The sequence below is a fragment of the Xenia sp. Carnegie-2017 genome, unplaced genomic scaffold (assembly GCF_021976095.1).
Source record: "Xenia sp. Carnegie-2017 unplaced genomic scaffold, XeniaSp_v1 HiC_scaffold_13, whole genome shotgun sequence".
NCBI classification, from domain to species: Eukaryota; Metazoa; Cnidaria; class Anthozoa; order Malacalcyonacea; family Xeniidae; genus Xenia; species Xenia sp. Carnegie-2017.
Genome location: NW_025813436.1, coordinates 133,445 through 157,017, shown reverse-complemented (window position 1 = coordinate 157,017; position 23,573 = coordinate 133,445). Strand labels below are relative to the sequence as shown.

Below are 23,573 nucleotides of genomic sequence, written 5' to 3'. Positions count from 1 at the left end.
ACATTTGCGCGGCCTGTGTACCTAAAATTAGCTATCACCACAGTGCAATGGTGACTCTTGCACTTAGGACACAGGACGTACGGTTACACATTGTATGGATTGTATTAGAACCGATAAAGATTCTCTAATTACGTAACTGTCACTTCCGCTTGTAAAAACTATATAAAAGTTTCGCAGCCTGCATTGTAAACTATTAGTCTGATGATGTCTTTGGAATATAGACGAAATATTACACCATCTTTTGTTTTTAAACTCTTGTATTATCTTAAATATCAAGAAAACGAGATGTCCGTTTTCGGAATTTGTTTTATTTGCATTATATATTGTAAGGAAGAAGAAAATTCACGAAAATTATAATTTCATCCCGAAAAAACCTGTTTTGTAAGTTCTCACTCTTCCGAGGCACCTTAGCTATTTTATGTTGTTTTAAATACCTCGTTTAGATAGTAAAATGAGTTTTTTGGCTTAATTGGACAAAGCCAAAAAATATTTTCATTGAATCCTATTTGTGAAAAAGCTCGGGAATGTTATAGGAATTGTAAAGGATTTCGCAGGAAAATTCAGGAATTTTATCTTTAGTTCAAAAACATTAAAATTCATTTCTGGAAACCCCCTGCTCATTTTTGCATACATTTCCAATGGCAGCATATAAGAGCAAGTTGTAAAAGTCCGTGTGGGCTATCTAGCTCTGAAAATATTGGGAATTTTTGGACAAATTATGTCATTCGAAAGACCAGTGGATAGACGTGGGAAAGTTTGTTTAGCAAATGGTGAATTCTTTACCATACAACAGACGCCTGAGTTGCGTGTCAAAGTATGTAAAGCATTGAGACATCGTAGCTACATAATTGCGCGTGTTTTCAATGAGAAAAAATATAGTTTGTACAGGGTATTCCAAAAAATATCTCCCCTATACAAATTACTCGACTTTTGTTGGACGTGTGTTATTATACCTGCGACAAATTCATTGTAAAATGGATTTGGTTGCTTGCATCATCGCGATAAATTTGATACTTAAACGAATTATTTCCTGTTAATTTACTACTTACACCATTCATGTGCAAATCAATTCAACTCCCAGAGGTACAATAACGGTCAAGAATAATTTGTATAGAATATGTTAGTTGACCTATTTGAATTTTCTCGCTTAATAGTTTATATTTTACTTTCTAATATGAAGGATTATTGGCTAAGTAATACATTGTGGTCATTTCAAGAATTTTAAATAAAAATAAACAAGACAAGACACTGCAGTATGTACATAAGAGATCAAGGTTTTCATCAGATTACTCCTGATCAAGACACTAGACTGCAGTACCTATATAAGGAATAAAGTTTTAACATTATATCAATCCTGATGATGAAGACACTAGACTGGAGTAAATAAGAACTCAAGTTTCAACCTCAGATCTTTCCTGATGAAGACATTTGAATGAAGTATATAAAGACTTAAGACTCAACAACAGATCACTTCTGAGGAAGACATTAGACTGGAGGGTGTAAAAATTATCAAATAATTCAACATCTGATTGCAATCAAGACTTTGAGAAATCAACTAGGTTTCTTTCCAATTAAGAATTTTTTTAACAAATGCCTCAATTTTTTGTTTTATTGCATGAATAACTTGCATATCTTTTGAAAACAGGATGTATGCATTGAAATTTGCAAGAAATTGGACATTGCTTCTATGGCTTTACATTTCTTCACACTTATGACAACAGACTGTGAACACTGCCTTGACATCGAATGCCAGATAACAGAAAAATGTGACAGACAAAAGATCATTATTATAATCCGAACATATATTGGAAGACATTCCCAATCAGGTCTTTTCTTTCGGCTTGCATTTAGAGCTGTTGCTGGTTCCTATTTAAAAGCTGTGAATGTTGCTACATTTGAATACTTTGTCATGCAGGTAACAACTGTAATTTTGTGTATGTATTTTCAAAAATAACACTCTTTGCTTGCCTTTGTGCTGGTTTGAGGTCATTTGCTGGCTTACCTCAATTTGTAAGTGTTATTGATTTTGGTCACCTTTCTTATTAGCATATATCATCAAATTGTAAGTGACTTTATGTTCTTTGTTGAGTTATTTAATGACAAATGCATAATGATTATCACTAACCTACAGTGTCGATGGGATTACATCAAGCAAAGAGTGGACAACTTGTCCTGGAAAGATCATCTCACTTTGCTAGTTCTTGAGTCAATAATCCAAGCTCACGAAAAAAACATAACTGCCAAAGAAGTTCTTGACAAACCGTAAGTGGTACATGGTTATTTTATTTTCATGTAACTAGTTGAGGTTGTTGAGAGCTTTCTTTAGAAATTGGATCCACTTTTGAAATGTACTCATACATTATGAACTGTTTGTTTTGTTGTTTTTTGAATGGCCATCAGGGCTAGCAATGCTGGTGTATAAACTCATTCAGACGTGAATGGGGTTGAGCTGTAAAGAAATACTTTTATCTATAAAGTATATATTTGTAGGAAATGCCATGGTATTGCTCATTTGTTTGTGAGTAAAGACTACAAGCCAAAAAAAATACGATCTCATTTGAAGACACAACTCCAACAGTTCAAAACTGAACAAGCAAATGCAGACAACGCGAAAATCTCGTTTTTGTATGTTCTTGAGCGTGTTCCTGATTTTGGTGTTATGAATATTCTTGTGAAAATGGTATCATCTTACTAATACTATTTCCTGCTCTTAAAACTATTTTGAATATGTCTATAATTATTGTTTGTTTCAGTTTTATTACCAAGCTCCTTCGGAAGATAAAGTCTTGCCTGTAGAATGTGAGATTCTGATATCACCAAATGGCGTTAAAAAAAGACGTACTTACCAGAAAGATAAGGTACGTGCCAATACACTGAATATAGGATATTCTGTAATGTGTATATTTACCATTTTTTCACCAAAGGTGGTCTGTCAAAAAACATTTCAAATAATATAGTTGATCGATAGAAAACTTTTGTACTTTAAGAGATGATTGGTTCAAAATATGCAAAATGTTGGGATTTTTAATCATGGCCGGGAGAAAAGAGTCTGAGTACGAAAGCGCTTTTTACGTCATACAAGGCACTGAAGTTAATTGATCACCATTACTATAGATTTGTATTGTATGCAGTTTTGATTTTTTTCAGCGTGACGAAAACGAAAAATGCCCGTCACATATTAGGTAAATTGGTGCAGCCACAAAGAAAATCATTAGGAAGCTTTATATTTTATACGTATCAAACACTTTTTGCAATCATTAATATTTAGCTTTAAAAAACATTAAAACATACGTAAAACATTATTACGAATATCATTGTTTATTGGCAAAAACTAATAAGCTCTGTTTATAATTTTACGTAAAATCCCTTAGTAGCTATTCCAAGGAGAAACACATAAAGTAGCTATAGTATTTATCCAGTTGAATTATACTCTCTTTGAGCAGAATTAAAAGAAAGGCTATCTGTAGTTACAAAATAAGTTAATTAGTTAGCAGTTCTGTCTCCAGAGTCAGCCCACTATCGCAGGAATCCACCATGAAACAGTGTAAGCAATGAATTACCGCAATTGTATTTTTGAAAACATACTGCATAATTGTGACAAGGGATATACCGGGCGGAAAGCGAACTTTAAATATAAATATCAAAGCCTAGCAAAGTGCTTTTAAAAGAGCCATTTAATGCATAAAAAGAAATATTTATTTAAAAGTGTAACGTTTCGTCATGACTCTCAAGACATCATCAGACAATATTGAATTACAAGTATAGAGGGATATATATATATAATAGCTATTTACATAATATTAAATTACAAAGTGGGATGAAAACGTGTTGGTAAATATTGAATAAGATGGTATGACGTGGGATAAATAGAAACACGAAAGAAACAAAAAAAAAACACAAACAATCATCATAAAGTATACAGACATGAGGACGGACGAAATTAGATTAAAGCAACTGAAGGACAATGGGGTTTCCTTGGACATTAGGAGATGGTTTCATTTTGTTGATTAAGAGGCTTTCGTGAATAAGAAGTTCTTGTGAGTCTGAGCATGAAGAAAGTATTTTAAATCCTTGAAGGTGTCGGTGTGTCCTGTGGATTTAAGGTGTGATAGTATGGAGGAATGACAGGGATGTTTAAAAGGTTTACCAGTCAAAGGGGTAATGCACAAATGCTCTGAAATTCGAGCGTGTATTTGATTTTTGTCATTGTTTAGTACGGCAGTAATTATGAATCCAGTAAAGTTGAAGAGATCATCTGCGATCATAAAGATATTGTAAGCCTCGACATAAATCAATCCCAGTCTGGAGAAGTCAGCATCCGCATAATTAGAAAGAACTTGTCTCCCGAGGTAAAGCTATTACTGTTGCTTCAATAATAATGTATTACCCTTACTCTTTTCGTGCTTTATGGTGTAGCAACTACTCATAGCGATGTTTGATCTTGAATGTGACATAACTCTTGTGAGTTTTTATTTGATTGTAGGTCGTTTTCGTCGACGATTCTATGATAAAAGCGAAAAGTCTTATGACATTGATTGATGGCTTTTATCGTTTGCTTGTGAACCCATACAAAACCTTAATGAAATGTACGTAATTACATTGTTTAGAGCCCGTGACAATCAATAACGTACATTTGCATCAATGAGCAGTGGTCTTTAGACAATAATCAGTTTTGTAAATTTTCTTTAAAATATGGCGAGCGATTTTGTTTGGTTCAAGTTTAATCGATTGGATTTTTTGTCTTAGGTGGATCTGGTCATAATAAATCATATGGAGAACTCCATCAGCAATTTGGGATCCATGGACCGATTGAGTAAGTACTAGTTAACAAAAAACTGCTTTGTTAAAATGTGCGTGAATACATTCCTATTTTCGAAATAATATACGTGAAATAGATTTCCATTTCTATTATAAGTACGTTATCTATGATTGATTTGTGGCGATGAAAAATCGTGAAATTGAAGTGCGGTACAGAGGCGTAGAAAGCTCGATAATTGGGGGCAATATTCATATATTCGTGTTTGGCCGTATTAAGTTACTTTCAAATCGATTGTTTTCTGTGGATTGTAACATATATATGTATATACCCCCATTATCTATTCTGGCTTAGCCAATGCCTGGTATGGTAGACATTTTCTTAAGCATTGATTTTGCATAGTAAGTCCGTGTTATATTCTCCACCACAGTATCACTCGTCAACATTCCTTGTCATCTCAATTTTTTCTGAATTGTGGTAATATCCAGCATTTGCCTCACTTATCATCATTATTTTTTTGCATTGCTCTACCATTTACGAAAATATTTTTACAGGCAAAAGATGGTTGATAATCTCTTAAAGGCGGTAAAAACAGAAAACAGCAATCCATCTGGCGTTTATATGATACGCCAAAGTCCCAAACATTTTGACAGTTATATCCTATCACTCATTCACGGCAATGAAATAAAGAATTACGAAATATTAGTCGACAATGGCAAGTACTGCCTAAAGAATGGGCCCATGTTTGACAGTATGGTAAAACTTGTGGAGTTTTATAAGACTGAACAGGTTCGTTTTGTTTGCATGGAAGAACGGTGTATTTCATTGATATGGCATGACACGTTTGTGTTCGTGGCAAGACATGTTTTTGTAGAGACAAACACGTTTTTTTGCATGCACTTAGCCTATTTGTCGCAGGACAAAGTTGATTAATGGAGATTAATGACATGGTTAAGGTTAACTTGAGATAGTGCAAATTGAAGAGTTGTAACATTTGACTGGAAATGAGAGATACTTGTTATGTTGCAATTAAGTTTACACTTTGTTTACGTTTCAAATTGTCATTTGAAAATAATCAAAAAGGCAAAATGAATCTTTTTCATTAATCGTTGTGGGTTCCTTTTTTAGCACATTGTAAGCCTGAGCTTTCTACTCTACTTTAAATTGGCTCTATGCCTTTAAACTGTTGGATTACGAGTGAAATTTTATTCACTATAGAAGTATATCAAATTTCGTTTTCTCTAGATCGGTTTTCCGACTGTACTAACGAAATATTGTCCAGTCCCAACGGAAGGTAAAGTTTATGTTTGAATAATAGTGTCTATATTTTGTTGTAAAATAAGAAACTTTTCTAAGTGCATGGCTTGTGAAAAGATGGAAAATTGTGGTGATTTTAGTTTTAAAATGTTGTTCTGCGATTGTCTTACTCACTAGTTACAATCTTTATTATTAGCAATCTTTATTATTAGCTAACAGTGAAAGTTTTGTAGTAAAAATTACAGAAAAAAATTTGTTTTTAAAAGATAGCTATTTTGTTATATCTTCTCCCACAAAATAAATAACCTTAGACACAAGAAAAATGCTCTTAAAATATATTGAAAAGCAATACGTTATGCACAACAGAAAAGTTACAACGAAAACGTCTTTTTGTGATTTAATTTTTTATATCACCCAATGTCATTATATTTGAATCATTTGATTGCATATCTGAGTAATTAATGTTATGTTTAATTGTTGTTATGATGCCCATTTTTTTCCCAAAAAGTGCACTGCATGTATGTATTGCATTGGTTAAAGTGGGCAACACTTATGCTTCAGATTATTTTCGTTTCACTCACCTCTAAAAGTAATACTTTTATGTCATTTTAAGAATTGCAGTTTCGTGAGTGGAAATGCATCGACAAATCTACAAAACATAGAAATTTGTTACTAAAGTTGATTCAATATGGACGCAATCGGAATACCGAGGTTAAACTGGTTGGTGATGTACGTGTGATTTTTTCCGACGAGTTTTGCATTGGCAAAGGAAGCAACGAAACCCGTGTTTTTCTGGGACTGAGAAAGGATGGTTACTGCAAAGCAGTAAAACGAATACTTAGAGATAATTGTATTAAGAGTGCGCAACAAGAAAAGAAAATTTTGAATGAATTCAACGCAAAGAAGTCAAAATATGTTGTGAATTATTCCTACTTAGATGAGGATACTGGAACGGAATATGTCTATTTAATATTAGACTTATGCGAAGAATCATTGGAGAGTTTTGTGAAGTTTTCTACTTTGCCTGATCTTCAAAAAGCTCTTCCAGAAATTCTTACACAAATTTTAAAAGGATTAGCTGATCTTCACAGCGGCCCAAATCCTATTCTTCATCGGGATTTGAAGCCTTCCAATGTTCTCCGAGATTCACAAGGTAAGTTTCTGATAGCTGATTTTGGGATTAGTCGAATATTAAAGAATGGCTTGAGGACATATGAAAGCAGGGCTAACAGGGGAACTGAGTATTGGATTGCACCTGAATCATATTGTGAAGATGAAGATACAGTTGATAAAGGACGTTACAAGAAAGAGTCTGATGTAATGGTTGGTATAGGGATATGACTATTTACAAGGTACAAATAAATTTCATTTTGCATTTTACATTGTTTATCATTTTAGAATGCTGGAATGGTGGCTTATTATGTTGCCTCGAAAGGTAAACATCCTTTGGAACTAAACGGCATATACTGGACAATATGTTGAATGGAAACCCTGTTGGCTTAGATCAAATCAAGGATGAAGCATTGAAAGACCTTTTGTTCTGGATGTTAAATCTACGACCTGAAGATCGGCCATCTGCCAACGAAGCGTTGAAACACCCATTTCTTATGTCAGATGACGAGAAGTTTGACTTTTTATGTAAAGTTGGAAACCAACAGCCAATAAAACGAGCGACACCGATTCAAGTGTCGTCAAACAATTAAATACCAAGTATTCAAATTGGAAAAGTTTTATGGACACTGATGTATATGATTTTTTTAGAACAGACAAGGTAAATGGAAAAATGTATAAGTATGGGCCTTCATTGACAGAATGCCTGAGACTAATTCGAAATATTGGCCAACATTGGTACGACGGACCTCTACCTCAACCAGAGCCATTTTATAAAATTGGCAATCACAAGGCGTATTTTCTAAAAACATTCCCCCATCTCCCTGTTCTGGTGCATGCAGCGATTAGGTCAAATGACGAATTGAAACATTGTTCAGATCTCAAAAACTTTTTCAATTTCAATGAAAGCGAATCCAGTGAGTGAACAATTTAAAGAGAAAAGAACCTGTTTGAAGGAAAGGCAATGATCAGTATTTGTATGAATGTACATTAAAAACGTTTTTACTTCCAAGTTCCATACGTTGTAAGAGTGGTGTAGCTAAGCTAGCTTCAATATTGACGAAGAGGGAAAGTCATGCATACTTTATCATAATTTGCAAACAACAATTGATTTCAAAGGATTTTCATAAGACAGTATCCACTTGCAGCCGACAATTTGATATGTAAAGTAAAATAAATTCCAAATATTATATGTATCTTAACTCGATATTTGAGATGAAATAGAGAAGACAATAATATTATTGATAAAGTAAATGGTTTGAACACGCGGGAATAACGTCACATGTTTGTAGATGTAGATCGTCTAGGTTAGTAGAGTCCTAAGAAGGACTTTTTTGTTGTTGTCGACTGACGTTTCGACAACCTTAGCGGTAGACATCTTCAGAGTCAACTTGTACTTGTGATAATATTAATTTGTTTATCGATAAGGGAATGTACATTTCAATAATGTTTTAGTTTGATTGTGAAAATCCACCTTTTTCAAGATTAAAGTCATCTAAATCTTTATATAAAGGTAAGAAATCAACGAATATCAATGCATGTCAATTACAGTATGATCCTTTCTAAGTCTTTCTTTATTGGTATCAATGTTAGTTTCATTACAATAATTGCATGATTTACAGTTTTGATTTAAATAAAATCATAGTTATATTGCGTGGCAACATAAATGTTTGTGCTTATCCTGCATGCTGTGTAATGTCTGTGACTCAGAATGCAAATGGTTTTGTGGGTAGCCACTGCGCATGTGCGGCTAACCACTAGGTTACTGTAATATTCCGTGTGTTGGTGTCATGCACTGATCTCGAAATAAGACTGGATCAAGCATCTAACACAAAAGTTCGTAATAGAAGCAATCTTTCCACACTAGAAAGACATTTTGTTTCTTATAATATACATTTTACGAATAGTTTTCAAATTTGAAAATGACGTGAAGATATGAGCATACATCACGTTTTTTATTCTCTTAAATAAAAGATCTCCTAAAATTTTAATGGATTTTCTTGTAACACCTTTACAAGCTTACTTCTGAAATTATTAAAGTTTTTGTGACATGTAAGTTTCAGTCTTTAAGTAGAGTTTATATAATTTTCAACTGTGTTAGCTGATATTATATGGTGTTAAACAGTTTTTAAGTAGGGATTATGAATCTCCAACATATTTAAGCTGAGGTTATGTTATGTTAAACAGTCTATAGGTACAGATTATCTATAAGTCTTGAACATGCTAAAGCTGAGATTAATTGATATTAAACAATGTTTATATTATCTAGGTTCTACGTATAGATATAAAAACAATACATGCAGGAAGTGTTTCCACTACTGACGATACTGTCCTAAGATTGTGCTACTCTCCTATGGCGTTAAATCAACTTTTGGTTGTTACTGCTGGTTGTAGGCTGTTGAAATTTGATGCTCATAGTGGGCAGTTATTGAGCGAGGTAGATAATAATGATGGAGAGGATGGTTTTATGATACCTAGAAAGAGTCTGTTGATAGTTACTGATGGATGTAGGCTGTTAAAACTTGATGTAACTTAATTGACAATTATTGAGCGAAGTAAATAATAATAATAAGAAGAGGGAGGATTTTCATGCTACATTTAAAGAATTTGTTTGCAGTTACTGCTTGATGTAGGTTGTTAAAACTTGATGTACTTATTGGACAGTTATTGAGCAAAGTAGATAATTAAGATTAAGAGGGAGGGGGGAGGGTCGTTGATGCGACATAGAGAGCTTGTTATGATGAAAATTTCACACCGACAGGAATTATATGAAATATGTTTTATTGCTTAGGTTTCCAACGTTCATCGATCTAGCTGTTCGAGTCTTGATCCTTTCCAAACTGGGCATTTTCTTGCAACTGCTGGTGATAAACTTATCAAGATATGGGACTATCACATGAGAATGGACTTGAATTTCCAGGTAAGATAGCCTTCATAATGAAGACATTTACTACGCTCTAACTTCTTCAACATCTAACAACGCACGTTGTAAATTTTTATAATATTTATTTACTTATGTCAAAAACACAACGAAAACTTTTCATGACTGACTTTACTGTCAATGATACATATAATGGTAGTGTGTTGTTAATTAGAAATACTCTTTATTTTTTACGAAAAACTGTCTTATCAATGAATTATTCTGTATAGTTCTGCATGCAAAATGCTTATCTGAAATTCCTTAAGTATACAAAACCTTTCATATCTTACATTACATTTATATTTAGGAAGAATTGAGATCTAAAAATTATATTTACTTATCTTTATTAAATAAGAAAGGAAATATGTTTACAGGCTAACGCAAGCACAACTGACCAATCAGCGCACGCAAACACAACTCTACACCAATCAGCGCACGCAAGCACAACTCTACACCAATCAGCGCACGCGTTGTATTGTTTTATTTTATGATACATCTTAACCGATTCTATACAGGTATTTATTGGCCATTCAAATAATATCTCCAAAGTTCGTTTTACCCCAGACCTCCAAGCTTTGGTCAGTATTGGAGAGGCGATATTTATTTGGGATTTCCTTGCATATGGCCGCGTTCCTTTGGAGCCTGGGTACGTAAACACACTTTTTTTATATTGTTTGTTTTTTTATTTACTGACATTCGCAACAGAGATTTCACGATATTTGTGCACTTCCAAAACTGCTGGTATAAACATTTTTTATGTAGGATAACATTTTTTGACTGATGTTATTCAGTGAGTTATTCAGATCATTGAAGTCGTAGATCACATAGATCATTGAAGTCATAGATCACATAGATCATTGAAGTCATAGGTCACAAAGATCATTGAAGTCATAGATCACATAGATCATTGAAGTCATAGATCACATAGATTATTGAAGTCATAGATCACATAGATCATTGAAGTCATAGATCACATAGGTCATTGAAGTCTTAGATTACATTGATCATTGATGTCATAGATCACATAGATCATTGAAGTCATAGATCACATAGATCATTGAAGTCATAGATCACAGATCATTGAAGTCATAGATCACATAGATCATTGAAGTCATAGATCACACAGATCATTGAAGTCATAGATCACATAGATCATTGAAGTCATAGATCACATAGATCATTGAAGTCATAGAGCACATCGATCATTGAAGTCATAGATCACATAGATCATTGAAGTCATAGATCACATAGATCATTGAAGTCATAGATCACATTGATCATTGAAGTCATTGATCACATAGATCATTGAAGTCATAGATCACATAGATCATTGAAGTCATAGATCACATTGATTATTGAAGTCATTGATCACATAGATCATTGAAGTCATAGATCACATAGATCATTGAAGTCATAGATCACATAGATTATTGAAGTCATAGATCATCGATCATTGAAGTCATACATCACATAGATCATTGAAGTCATCGATCACATAGATCATTGAAGCCATAGATCACATTGATCATTGAAGTCATTGATCACATAGATCATTGAAGTCATAGATCACATCGATCATTGAAGTCATAGATCACATAGATCATTGAAGTCATAGATCACATAGATCATTGAAGTCATAGATCACATAGATCATTGAAGTCATAGATCACATCGATCATTGAAGTCATAGATCACATAGATCATTGAAGTCATAGATCACATAGATCATTGAAGTCATAGATCACATAGATCATTGAAGTCATAGATCACATAGATCATTGAAGTCATAGATCACATAGATCATTGAAGTCATAGATCACATAGATCATTGAAGTCATAGATCACATAGATCATTGAAATCATAGATCACATAGATCATTGATGTCGTAGATCACATAGATCATTGAAGTCATAGATCACATAGATCATTCAAGTCATAGATCACATAGATCATTGAAGTCATAGATCACATAGATCATTGAAGTCGTAGATCACATAGATCATTGAAGTCATAGATCACATAGATCATTCAAGTCATAGATCACATAGATCATTGAAGTCATAGATCACATAGATCATTGAAGTCATAGATCACATAGATTATTGAAGTCATAGATCACATCGATCATTGAAGTCATACATCACATAGATCATTGAAGTCATCGATCACATAGATCATTGAAGCCATAGATCACATTGATCATTGAAGTCATTGATCACATAGATCATTGAAGTCATAGATCACATCGATCATTGAAGTCATAGATCACATAGATCATTGAAGTCATAGATCACATAGATCATTGAAGTCATAGATCACATAGATCATTGAAGTCATAGATCACATCGATCATTGAAGTCATAGATCACATAGATCATTGAAGTCATAGATCACATAGATCATTGAAGTCATAGATCACATAGATCATTGAAGTCATAGATCACATAGATCATTGAAGTCATAGATCACATAGATCATTGAAGTCATAGATCACATAGATCATTGAAGTCATAGATCACATAGATCATTGAATCATAGATCACATAGATCATTGATGTCATAGATCACATAGATCATTGAAGTCATAGATCACATAGATCATTCAAGTCATAGATCACATAGATCATTGAAGACATAGATCACATAGATCATTGAAGTCATAGATCACATAGGTCATTGAAGTTATAGATCACATAGATCATTGATGTCATAGATCACATAGATCATTGATGTCATAGATCACATAGATCATTGATGTCATAGATCACTTTACTTTGAAGATGACTACCGCTAAGGAAGTCAAAACGTCAGTCAACATCAACAACAATAGTTCTTCTCAGAACTCTACTAATCTGGATGATCAACATCCACAAACATGACATGAATATTACCGAAACGCTCCCTTAAAATTTGGAGCCTACGATTCAACTGCTTACTTAAATGGTATAACCAGTTATTTGGCCTTCGGTAATCTCGGGATTTCATCCAATCACCACTCATCTCCAGATTGTAAAAACGTTCATTACGACCATATGACGACCATTGATCTCGAAAAAAGACTGGATCAAGCAAATCTATATTTGTAGTAAACAAATTTTGAAGCCACCGTCGCCATTAGTAAGGGACTGACACATCGAAAGATTTTTAACAAAACTGTGGAAAACATAGCAACACATAGCCAAATTATACTTTAAAATAACGCAGAAGATGAAAACAACCTTTATGGCGATAGTAAAGCGAGTCAGAAAGAATAATCGGCCGTATAAAACAAAACGCATACACGTTTCTCTCCGAATCACTCGCAAAAAGGCTATTTTTAAGGACTGATCAGTTTATGATAGTAAATTACATTATTTAATCACTTTGTACTTCTGAACTACGATTTCAACAATTCTAGGTATTTCCATGCAGTTGTGGGCTATTTTCCATAGTTTTTCCATACCAAAGTAGACTTACCGATGACAAAAATCGCTGCATTTTGATCATATTTCATCGTATTTTTAGCTTATCTATAAACTGATTTATCTCTTAGTTATTTTCATGTAGTTGTATGTTGAAAATTCTTCATTATTCTCGTATAAATCCACAATACATTTGCTCCTTATTTTCGAAAGTTGGCTCCTTAGTAATGGCGGCACTCCTTATTTTTTGTCTTCAACTTTTGTGCTAGATGCTGGATCTAGTCTTATTTCGAGATCAGTGATTACGACTCGCTATAATTTTTTTCATTTCTTCGCCATTTTTCTTAGTGGAAGAGAAGAAGGATTGATTACAACAAAATGAATCGGGTGTGTTTTATGCTTTCATATATATAAAATTATATGTTAAATATTTTCATAAACTTTCACAATCTTACATCTAACTGTAACCAACAGTCTTTATGTCACGAAAGCTCGTGATTCCACATAATGCCTTAAGTTTACTGCGTCTTGTAGAACCTTCTATAACGATTTTAAGGTTGCCTGTGAGAAGTTCTCTTTCCAGCTCAGCTTGTACTACTTCCATGCACTATTCTATGGCGTTCTTGCTGAAAAATTCTTTCCTCTAATTTTCACTATTCATTCAGCGGATCTTTAAGGATATCAAGTTGCAACATTTCAAATAAATTTTGCGTTTTTAATTCAGATAAAACTGCACATGTTTTTGATGGAGCTGGCTCACCAACACAAGATGACATTGGAGAATCTGATCTCAAACCCAGACCTCCAATTATGGCGACCGAATTACCTCTGCAGCCTCTCCCCAGTTCTCCCGACAAACGGGACGAGATTGTCGTAAACTCTCCATCTAAGAAAGATGTGAAAGTCATCGATAGTTTCAATCCTATTGTGACTAGAAGTTTAAAAGTTCCGAACAACACTCCAGAAATATCGAAGTCGGTGGGTCTCGTTTAAAGATGATGTAATGTTTTTATTTCATTGAAGATATTTTGCTCAGTCTATCGGGAAGCGATTTCTCGGAATGAATATTTGTGTTCGATAAACTGTTTTTATACGTCCCTTGTACTTTAGGAATAGGATATTTGTTTTAAAGATCGCGACGTTTCGTTTTCACTCATTCGAAAAAGATTATGTCCAAACGATTTATACGTGTCATCATGTTTTTTAAAAATATGATGTGTAACTATTAATATGCCTGTCGAAAAATGAATTTTCAGTGTTACTTTAATTTCCCAACAAATAACTTTTTATCTAGCCATCGATGAAATATCTGTTGATCATAGCATTTCATTTTTAACTTAAGACATCAGGCTAGTTATGAATTATATAGGAAGTTTAAAAACACAAACATTAATTGTAAGACATTAACAGTGTGTTAGATTACAAAATGTGATGATAACAATGTGGTGGATTGTGTGCATTAGGTGATAAAGTGGGATCGAGTGGAAGTAGATTTAGTGGGATGGAACTGCCCTGGATGTTAAGATTGGGGTTAAGGCTAGAGATGAGAAGATTTTCGTGGATAGACTGTTCATATTTGTCAGAAAAGGATGACAAAATTTTGAAGGCGTCAAACAGTATAAAATAGATAGTTACATGGTTGCAGATGTAGATCGTCCAGGTTTGTTGAGTCCTGAGAAGGACGTTTGACGTTGTATGGATTGATGTTTCGTCAACCTTAGCGGTAGTCATCTTCAGAGACAAGATTGTCGAAACATCAGTCAACATCAACAACAACAACAACAGCAGTCCTTCTCAAGACTTTGCCAACCAGGACGATCTACATCTACAAACATGTAACGATACTCCCGGGCTCGAAATAGATAATATTTTTGAGAATATATAGAAAGACATAAAAGAGTGAAATGTTTGAACGCGGTAGTATTGCGAATAGTACTCTTTAACGAATCGATCGGTTTTTTCACGCGTCTTTTAGTTCTGGTATCCTGTCTGTAACCCTCTAAATAACATTTTGAAAATTTTCAGATCAAGACCCAGACCCCAATCCGCATTTCGCTTTCCTCAGATACAGGTCACCCATTCCCTGGTGTGCTAAAACATTACAAGAAACGTAAGAGTTCCACTGCGCTGCCTGAAAGAAAATACACGGCACCCAGAAGTCAGGCTGGACTTGCTTTGCTGGCTATTCTTGATTACAACGGAGATGGCCGGAACAATATGTGTTGGCATCCTGAAACAGGTTAGCGGGCTCAATCTGCTTTCTGATTTGTTACTTTAGATAGTAAGAAACATCACCGGTCACCTTCATATTCCTTTAAACTTTGGTGGAAAAGATTTTTTCTACATAAAATGAAATACTCAGGATCTCTTATGTATTTGTTACTTAGTAAAAAGTGGAAGTACGATGCACTTTGTTGAAATACGGATTCAAACAATGGCTTTGCTTAGTAGAAGAGGGGTTGGTTTCACGTCTTCCCTTTGTTTAAATTTTGAACGGACTGGCTTTAAAATGCGAAATCCTCGTTTCAAAATGAAATCTCCTCTTCCCAAATTGAATTTTGAAGGATTGGCTTTCAAACGCAAAATCCTGGCGAATACACTAGTTTCAATCAGTGTTCGATTCAGGAATACAGAAAATGCGTTTATGAATAGATGCTCCCTACTATCGAGTTTGATACGCTTCTGTATTAAACAACAAACCAGAACGTTAATATATTGAGATCAGTTACAATTGTCCCTATTCAGGTTTGTTCGTTTACACCAGTGGCTGCATCGTTATCATCGAAGATCTTCATGATGGAAAACAAAAACATCTCATGCAACATTTTGAAGAGATTTCCACAATAGCTGTTCAACACGATGTTCAGGTTCTTGCCTCGGCATCCGGGTCTTCAAAGACGGTGGCGTCATGCATTTGTATCTGGGATATTGCATCTGGTGATTATAAAAAGGTAAAGGCAGTGGCGCAGACAGCTCGCAAGCTTGTTCATGCTATGTAATTATTTAGGTGTAGAGGCAGGGGCGTAGCCAGCTCGCAAGACATAAATTAGAGCATTTATATTTGTATTCAGATGCTGACATATCACTCCCATGAGATTGTTGGCCTTCATTTCTCAAGAGACGATCGTTTTCTGATGACATGCTATGTAATTATTTAGGTGTAGAGACAGTGGCGTATCGAGCCCGCAAGCTTGTTCATTCTATGTAATTATTTAGGTGTAGAGTCAGTGATGTAGCCAGCCCGCAAGCTTGTTCATGCTATGTAATTATTTAGGTGTAGAGGCAGTGGTGTAGCCAGCCCGCAAGCTTGTTCATTCTATGTAATTATTTAGGTGTAGAGGCAGTGATGTAGCCAGCCCGCAAGCTTGTTCATTCTATGTAGTTATTTAGGTGCAGAGGCAGTGGTGTAACCAGAACGCAAGCTTGTTCATTTTATGTAATTATTTAGGTGTAGAGGCAGTGGTGTAGCCAGCCCGCTAGCTTGTTCATGCTATGTAATTATTTAGTTGTTCACTCGCTGTAAAAAACAATAATGCCAATGATCTGAAATTTTTATAGCTCGACCTAAATTCCTGGTCTGTCTTCGCTAATGGGTAGATGGATATTTCTTCGTTTTATGGTGTCTATGACACATATTTTTTACTGCCGTAGATAAAAGATCTTGTGAATCTGTAATATTTGAGTTTTTCTTGATTTATCGAAAATTTTTATTATATGTTAATCTGAGCATGAATATTGTTGCCAGCAGTGTGCCAGGCGGGAATCCTATTCTCAAGATAAAGATCAGAGCTCAACAGTACGTTTTCAAAAAAGCCATTAGCGGTTTGTTTTTTTAATGCTCATTAAAGAAACCTTTCGTCTTGACTCAACACATAATCTGAGTTCAGACTAATTGCAGACATTAACGAAATCAAACACATCTTCAGATTTCTTCGGACTATCATAAATCAAACCACTTATGTCTTTCTTTTAAACGATCTGTTGGTCTCTAATCTTTACATTGAGACATAAATTAGAGCATTTATATTTATATTCAGATGCTGACATATCACTCCTATGAGATTGTTGGCCTTCATTTCTCAAGAGACGATCGTTTTCTGATCTCAGTCGGAGATTACAGGGAGTGTTCCGTGGTAATATGGGGTACTAAGGACTACAATGTACTCACATCGTCCTATACTAAAACTCCAATCCATGACATCGCATGGGATACTTATACGATGAACGAGTTTGTGTCGGTCGGACAAGATGGTCACGTGCTGTTTTGGTTACTGGAAGAATCTCGTGGATCTTTCAACTTGAATGTAAGTACTCATGAGGTAACATAGGGTGGATAGTGTATGTCTTGGTGCGTATATTGATATATATTTTATCAATTGATGTTTCAATTTATAAAAGTTTGAATGACTATAATTTTTGATATGCGTTTTCTACATTCCAGTTTTAAGATTTAGGATTTTAGTACTAAATTCCAAGATTCCAGATTTTTGAAAATACTTTAATGATTTCATAATTTGATCTCCAGATTTAAGACTCCACATTTTTTATTCAGATTTATGAAGGATGACCCTTCGTTTTTTAGGTTTGTGAAGGGAAAGTTCCCGAAGATTTGTTATACACTTCAAAGCAGGTTTTCTTCGCTATTTATCTGAAACTTGCTTCGTTATAAGTTCTCTTTCTTTGTGATATTTTGCTGTTTTTTCTTCGACAGAATGACTCCATGGTACATTTTACAAGTGTCCGCTATGCTGGTGATAATGTGCTTTATGTAGGCAATAATGCTGGTATGCTTGAAACTATAAAGTTTGGTTTATTGCAAATTTCCTGTCCACTTCATCTTCTATGGACCCAATAGATTTGTTTTCAAGCGTTAAAGATCAATGGCTTATCCTTAGGTTTTGATGTTTTGTTCTTAAGGAGACTATAAATGTCTGTAGCTACCAAAGATTTTCTTTGCTCTTTTAGCTTGACTTAAATGTTAATACAAAATCACAGGAGGTTTTGTTTCTTTTTGATTGTATATTGTGTGGCAACTCGCACCAGTCCTTGTTAAAACTCACGCCTAATTCTACTCACATTTCATTAATATTACATGAAGTAAACGATCATGTTTTTAATGATTCAAAATGTTTGTTGACTTTACGTGTCTCTTTCTTGAAAATCAATTTTCTTTTTTCTGATTTTTTTTGATTTTCAAGGAATTATATCTGCTTGGGATACAAGACAAAACAAGTGTTTTATGCACTGGCTTTCTGACGATTCTGAAATCGGTAAGAAAATGTATTTATATTATCTGTTTTCTTTGTCATATTATTCATGGTTTCAACTCAGTTTGTCATGCGGATATAAATTTTATGACATTCATTTTGAATTATGTTCTACAGTCGTTATTTGCTTTCTTCGTAGATGTAATTGTTTGTCATCGTGGCTCGCTGACTACCGGAAGCTCATCGGGGCATCTTCGTCTTTGGTCTGTTGTAGGCGTTGGAGAGATGAGATTGCCCGGAGAGAATGATGTGTAGGTTTCTTTTCAGTTATTTTTTTTTCATGATGATTATCACCCAGACACTAAGGGGAAAGTTTTCAATTTAGGATTGCTGAAATAGTTCAATTGTGTTGTGATAACTTTGCGTTAGCGGGGTTAATGAAGTTTTTAATCTCACGAGAAAGCGCGTTCTAGATTTCATTTTTTGCGAAAGCTGATCCCATATTTTATCAGATTGAATCAAAATGGTTTGGTTATCGAAGACGAAATGTCTTTGGACGCCGGAGTGATTTCTGCTTCATTCGACACATCCTTGGAAATGGTAAGACTTCGTCAGTGGGAAGATGAAAGAATGGTGAATAAAAGGGAAGAAATTGACGAATCTGTTTTCCTTTTGAAAACTAGGTTTTCGATATTTTCTAAAATATGTTTTCCCTGTGAATTGCTTGCCTCCAGGTGTGTGGTGTGTACTTTAGGGTATTGTTGGTACAGTTGGAGGTACGTTATGGTACATAAACTGGACAGAGAGGACGTCTATTCGTCTTGTCAGCAGTCATACAGAGAAGGTAACTCACTGTGTTAATCTCCCTGTGAAAATATTGTATTCCATCTTCAACCACGTGATTGTTTTAGATAAATTCACTGGTGGCCAGCGGTCCTGATGACAAATTCTTTGCGACTTGCTCCGATGATGGTAGCTTAAGAGTCTGGACTTCTGATGACCTCGAACAAACGCTGCAATTTCAAGTTGTCGATCAGGTGAATTGAAGCATGTTTCTCGTCGTCATTAAAACTCATGTTCTTCATACGTCACAGATACAGCGATCTCTTTGAACTTCCTCAGGTTCTTCATACGTCACAGATAGAGAGATCTCTTTGAACCTCCTCAGGTTCTTCATACGTCACAGATAGAGAGATCTCTTTGAACCTCCTCAGGTTCTTCATACGTCACAGATAGAGAGATCTCTTTGAACCTCGTCAGGTTCTTCATACGTCACAGATAGAGAGATCTCTTTGAACCTCCTCAGGTTCTTCAAATGTCACAGATAGACAGATCTTTTTGAACCTGCTAAGGCTCTTCATATATCACAGATAGATAGACCTCTCTTAACCTCCTCAGGTTCTTCATATGTCACAAATAAAGAGATCTCTTTGAACCTGCTCAGGATCTTTATACGTCACAGATAAAGAGATCTTTTGCGCGCTTGTATATGTTATAAATAAAAGCTTTCACTTACACGGGACCAAAACGTAACTCATCTCTAAAAATTTCGTCGATGTTGACTATCAGTTGTTTAAAATTTCTTTCCCTCCATAGCGCTGTAATTGTGTTTCATTCTGTCCAACACCTCCACGTGAACCAACACATAATGTCTTACAAGATGGTGAAGTGATAGCCACAGTACATCCTAACATTGAACCAGTGGAGAAACCATTAAGACCATCACATTGCGTGGCTGGTTTTGATGATGGAACCGTAAGACTCTTTGATCTTGGAAGAGTTGAAATGATTATGAAAATACATCCTCATTCTGGGGGCGTTACTGTTATCAATTTTTCTGCCTGTGGTAAGGACCAGTCGCTGCTTGATACATGCAGAATCTACATATAGTATATAGTATTTTATGTGGTATCTACCTATAATATGCTGTGGTATATGTTGTATCTACCTATAGTATACAGTGATATATGTGATATCTTTCTATAGTATATGGTGATATATGTGGTATCTATCTATAGTATACAGTGATATATGTGATATCTACCTATAGTATACAGTGATATATGTGGAATCTATCTATAGTATACACTGATATATGTGATATCTATGTATAGTATACACTGATATATGTTGTATCTATCTATAGTATACACTGATATATGTTGTATTTACCTATAGTATACAATGTTATATGTGGTATCCACCTATAATATACAGTGATATTTTTAGTATCTAACTATAGTATACTGTGATGTATGCGATATCTACTGTGGAGGACAGTGATATGAGTGGTATAGTATACAGTGGTATGTGTGGTATCTACCTTATAGTTGGTTCTTCATCTCCCCCCTCTTGTCCTCTTGTTAAGGATAACTTTGGAGCTTATGAATAACATGGGATTTTTAAGTTTAAAATGTTATGGCTGAGGATGACTTGGTGTGGTGAAGAATATTGGAATGTGTGAGGATACGATGGGATTGTGGATGTTGACTTGGGTTGTTTTACCACTTGGGATTGTTAAGTATAACTTGGTATGGCAGATTATTTGATTATTTGGTTATGAAAATCATCGAGTCCAATTGTAGTTCAACTCTAGTGGTCAAACTGAACAATGACAATTTTGACGTACCTTAGAAATAAATTTGTTGTATAGGTCGTGTTTTTATGAGTGGTAGTACAGATGGTGTGGTAGCCATAAGTAGTCCTGCTACTGGCCTCACTGTCCGTTTGATCCAAGATCATAAGGGAGCACCAATCACTGATATGGACATTGCTTCACATAAGGTACAATGAAAAACACTCTGCAAAAAATAGAACTGAGTATGAAATAAAAGATTTTCACTGTGTTTGTACGAGCTTATGCAAACGGAAGAGTCCTTTGGGAGAACTTGAGAGCAGATTAGTGCACCTGTTTGAGAGTTCTCATGAGCCTCTCCAAGGTTTGCATAAGCCTGTGCCAACACAAAAACATCTTTTATTTCTTATCTTAAATAGCAATAATGCGAAAGTTTCAGAGAATTGTTTTTATTTTTCCTTTAACATGTATTCATGATTGATATGCAAATTCTCTTTGATTGATTAATTAATTGAGCTCAGACCAGTTCACGCAAACTAATACAAACTCAGCTATGGACCAATCAGTGCAAACGTTTATTGATATTGTTTTATGAATAAAAAGTCTTAACCTACTTCAAAATATTTTTTAAGCACTTTCGCAATATTTACCAAACTTAACATCTTACTGGTTATTTTGATGATGATTATTATATGGCAAGTGTCACTTCCGGCTAAAAGTGAAAATCAACTCGTAAAAACCGCAAGGACGAGAAGGCAAGCTTCGTTTCAGGTCAAATAATGCCATCTAATAATCTATTTAATAAACTCGCTTTCTCGGTCTTTACTGAGAAATATCAGACCTCTGTCTTTTTTGTACAACCTCGCCCTACGGGATCGGTCTGTACAAAAAAACTTCGGTCCATTGTTTCTCTGTAAACACGTCGCGCTCGGTCATTAAGGGCTTTTTAATAATCAAAACCTTGTTTTTAGAACGATCATCCATCATTCAATTCGCCCAGATTGTGGCTTATTGCGAACGCTGATCGTAGGGTTAGCGTATGGAAGGCCGATTGGTCGAAGGATTTCTGCGAGCTTGTTGATTGGTTAACTTTTCCCGCTCCAAATATAACACCTGAAGGAATTGCTTTGAAAAAAGACGATGCGGTGAGAAATTGTAGTTTGTTTCTTGTCTTGATTGTAGTTGCTCAAGATAATGAAAGATAAATAAATTATTATGGAAAACTGTTTTAATAAGTTTGAAATAAGCATGTTTTCTCCCTTTGAAGTCTGCGTATTTGCATCTACCGCCAAGTTTGGCAAGATTCTCGCCAACAGAGCCCGATGTTATTGTGTACAGTGGTTATGGTCTGAGAAAACTGATACAATTCTACAGCTTGTCCCAGAGAAAGGTCAGTATTTGTAAGAGGTCTGTGCTTGGAGCAGACAAAATGTCCATCATTGATGGAAATGTGTTCATTGTCAGGTTTTTCGAACTATTTTGTTGACACAATGGGCTTCTTGCTTGGAAATATCGCCTAAGGGTCATTTAATTGCTGTTGGAACCAAAGGTATAAATTAGGAAGTTTTTTACAACGTTCTGCAAAACAACACTGAATGATTTGAAAATCCTTTCTATATCTTGAAAGATAATAGTTTGAAATCGTTAAAGTTTCTTTATCTACTCCAACTTATGTCAATTTTTCTCATCTAGTTTTCTTCCATTAGTAAAACTGGATTATCGATGGTTTTCTGAGAAGAAACTTAAGATCACAATTTAGGGTTACGTATCCCACATGGTTTAAGTCTAAAAAAACGTCCCAAATCGACGTAGCTACGTCGGAAATACGAATCAAAAAAGCACTAGGTGAAATTCTCATTAAAAAGTTTTTTATTTCTTTTCAGTGCTTCTTTTATTTCCTCGAGAATTAATGACACTGGAAGCTTTAGTTTACAATCACTTAATTAGGTATTTTTGCTGTCTGTAATTTTCTTTTTGTTTTAGATCGACTAGTGAAAGTAATTGATTATGATAAAGGTAGCTTTCAAGATTTCGATATGCATTGTGACTCTATTAGCCATGTGACATTTTCTCCGACCGGAGATAAACTGTTTTCCGTTGGTTTTTCGGATGTTGCTTTGTGGAAGGTGTTGATATAGAGATACGTCCTTATTACACAATCTTGGCAAAACAATATAAAGTCGAAGGCTGGTGCGCTATAGTCTATGACCCGTCAATTTAAAAACTCGACATTTTATAGGCTTATTGAGAGCAATAGAGAGATATGCGTAAAATGTATAATACATTCTTATTTATGAAAGGAAAGTAAAACCAGCAAAATTTTGTTTTGTTTGTTAAAGAGCAAAA

General features: G+C 34.7%; 2 protein-coding genes across 7 annotated transcripts; both read left to right on the top strand.

Moving 5' to 3' along the window:
* The first annotated feature begins 621 nt into the window (after positions 1–621).
* Positions 622–8,364, top strand: LOC124457415 (tyrosine-protein kinase Lyn-like). Of its 6 annotated transcripts, none has more exons than XM_047007702.1 (13): positions 622–814; positions 1,852–1,915; positions 2,015–2,062; positions 2,132–2,262; positions 2,491–2,680; positions 2,754–2,858; positions 4,215–4,349; positions 4,484–4,586; positions 4,747–4,813; positions 5,311–5,545; positions 6,002–6,050; positions 6,627–7,336; positions 7,412–8,364. In XM_047007702.1, the coding sequence occupies exons 1-13, from the start codon at positions 768–770 to the stop codon at positions 7,493–7,495; spliced, it is 1,968 nt and encodes a 655-aa protein (XP_046863658.1). In that variant the 5' UTR covers positions 622–767; the 3' UTR covers positions 7,496–8,364. The 6 variants fall into 6 exon arrangements, with proteins under 6 accessions (XP_046863658.1, XP_046863639.1, XP_046863634.1 ...); XM_047007683.1 differs by having other exon boundaries at positions 1,646–1,915; positions 5,311–5,512; XM_047007678.1 differs by having other exon boundaries at positions 1,646–1,915.
* Positions 7,558–23,573, top strand: LOC124454267 (WD repeat-containing protein 90-like). The gene is made up of 22 exons (XM_047005091.1): positions 7,558–7,637; positions 7,775–7,784; positions 9,393–9,560; positions 9,915–10,043; positions 10,559–10,689; positions 14,111–14,423; positions 15,471–15,684; positions 16,191–16,396; positions 17,483–17,749; positions 18,028–18,075; positions 18,157–18,229; positions 18,644–18,715; positions 18,852–18,963; positions 19,165–19,252; positions 19,407–19,496; positions 19,564–19,689; positions 20,249–20,498; positions 21,306–21,436; positions 22,199–22,372; positions 22,495–22,617; positions 22,692–22,776; positions 23,211–23,573. Exons 1-22 carry the CDS (start codon positions 7,558–7,560, stop codon positions 23,363–23,365), a joined length of 3,045 nt encoding a protein of 1,014 aa, XP_046861047.1. The 3' UTR covers positions 23,366–23,573.

Bases quoted from the DNA above. Each gene is read 5' to 3' on its own strand.
- LOC124457415 (XM_047007678.1), top strand. From the start codon at position 719: ATGTCATTCGAAAGACCAGTGGATAGACGTGGGAAAGTTTGTTTAGCA. The intron at 4,350-4,483 runs GTAAAGCTATTA...ATTTGATTGTAG, and splicing joins GAAAGAACTTGTCTCCCGAG to GTCGTTTTCGTCGACGATTC. The intron at 4,814-5,310 runs GTAAGTACTAGT...ATATTTTTACAG, and splicing joins GGGATCCATGGACCGATTGA to GCAAAAGATGGTTGATAATC.
- LOC124454267 (XM_047005091.1), top strand. From the start codon at position 7,558: ATGTTAAATCTACGACCTGAAGATCGGCCATCTGCCAACGAAGCGTTG. The intron at 17,750-18,027 runs GTAAGTACTCAT...TTCGTTTTTTAG, and splicing joins GTGGATCTTTCAACTTGAAT to GTTTGTGAAGGGAAAGTTCC. The intron at 19,497-19,563 runs GTAACTCACTGT...TGATTGTTTTAG, and splicing joins TCAGCAGTCATACAGAGAAG to ATAAATTCACTGGTGGCCAG.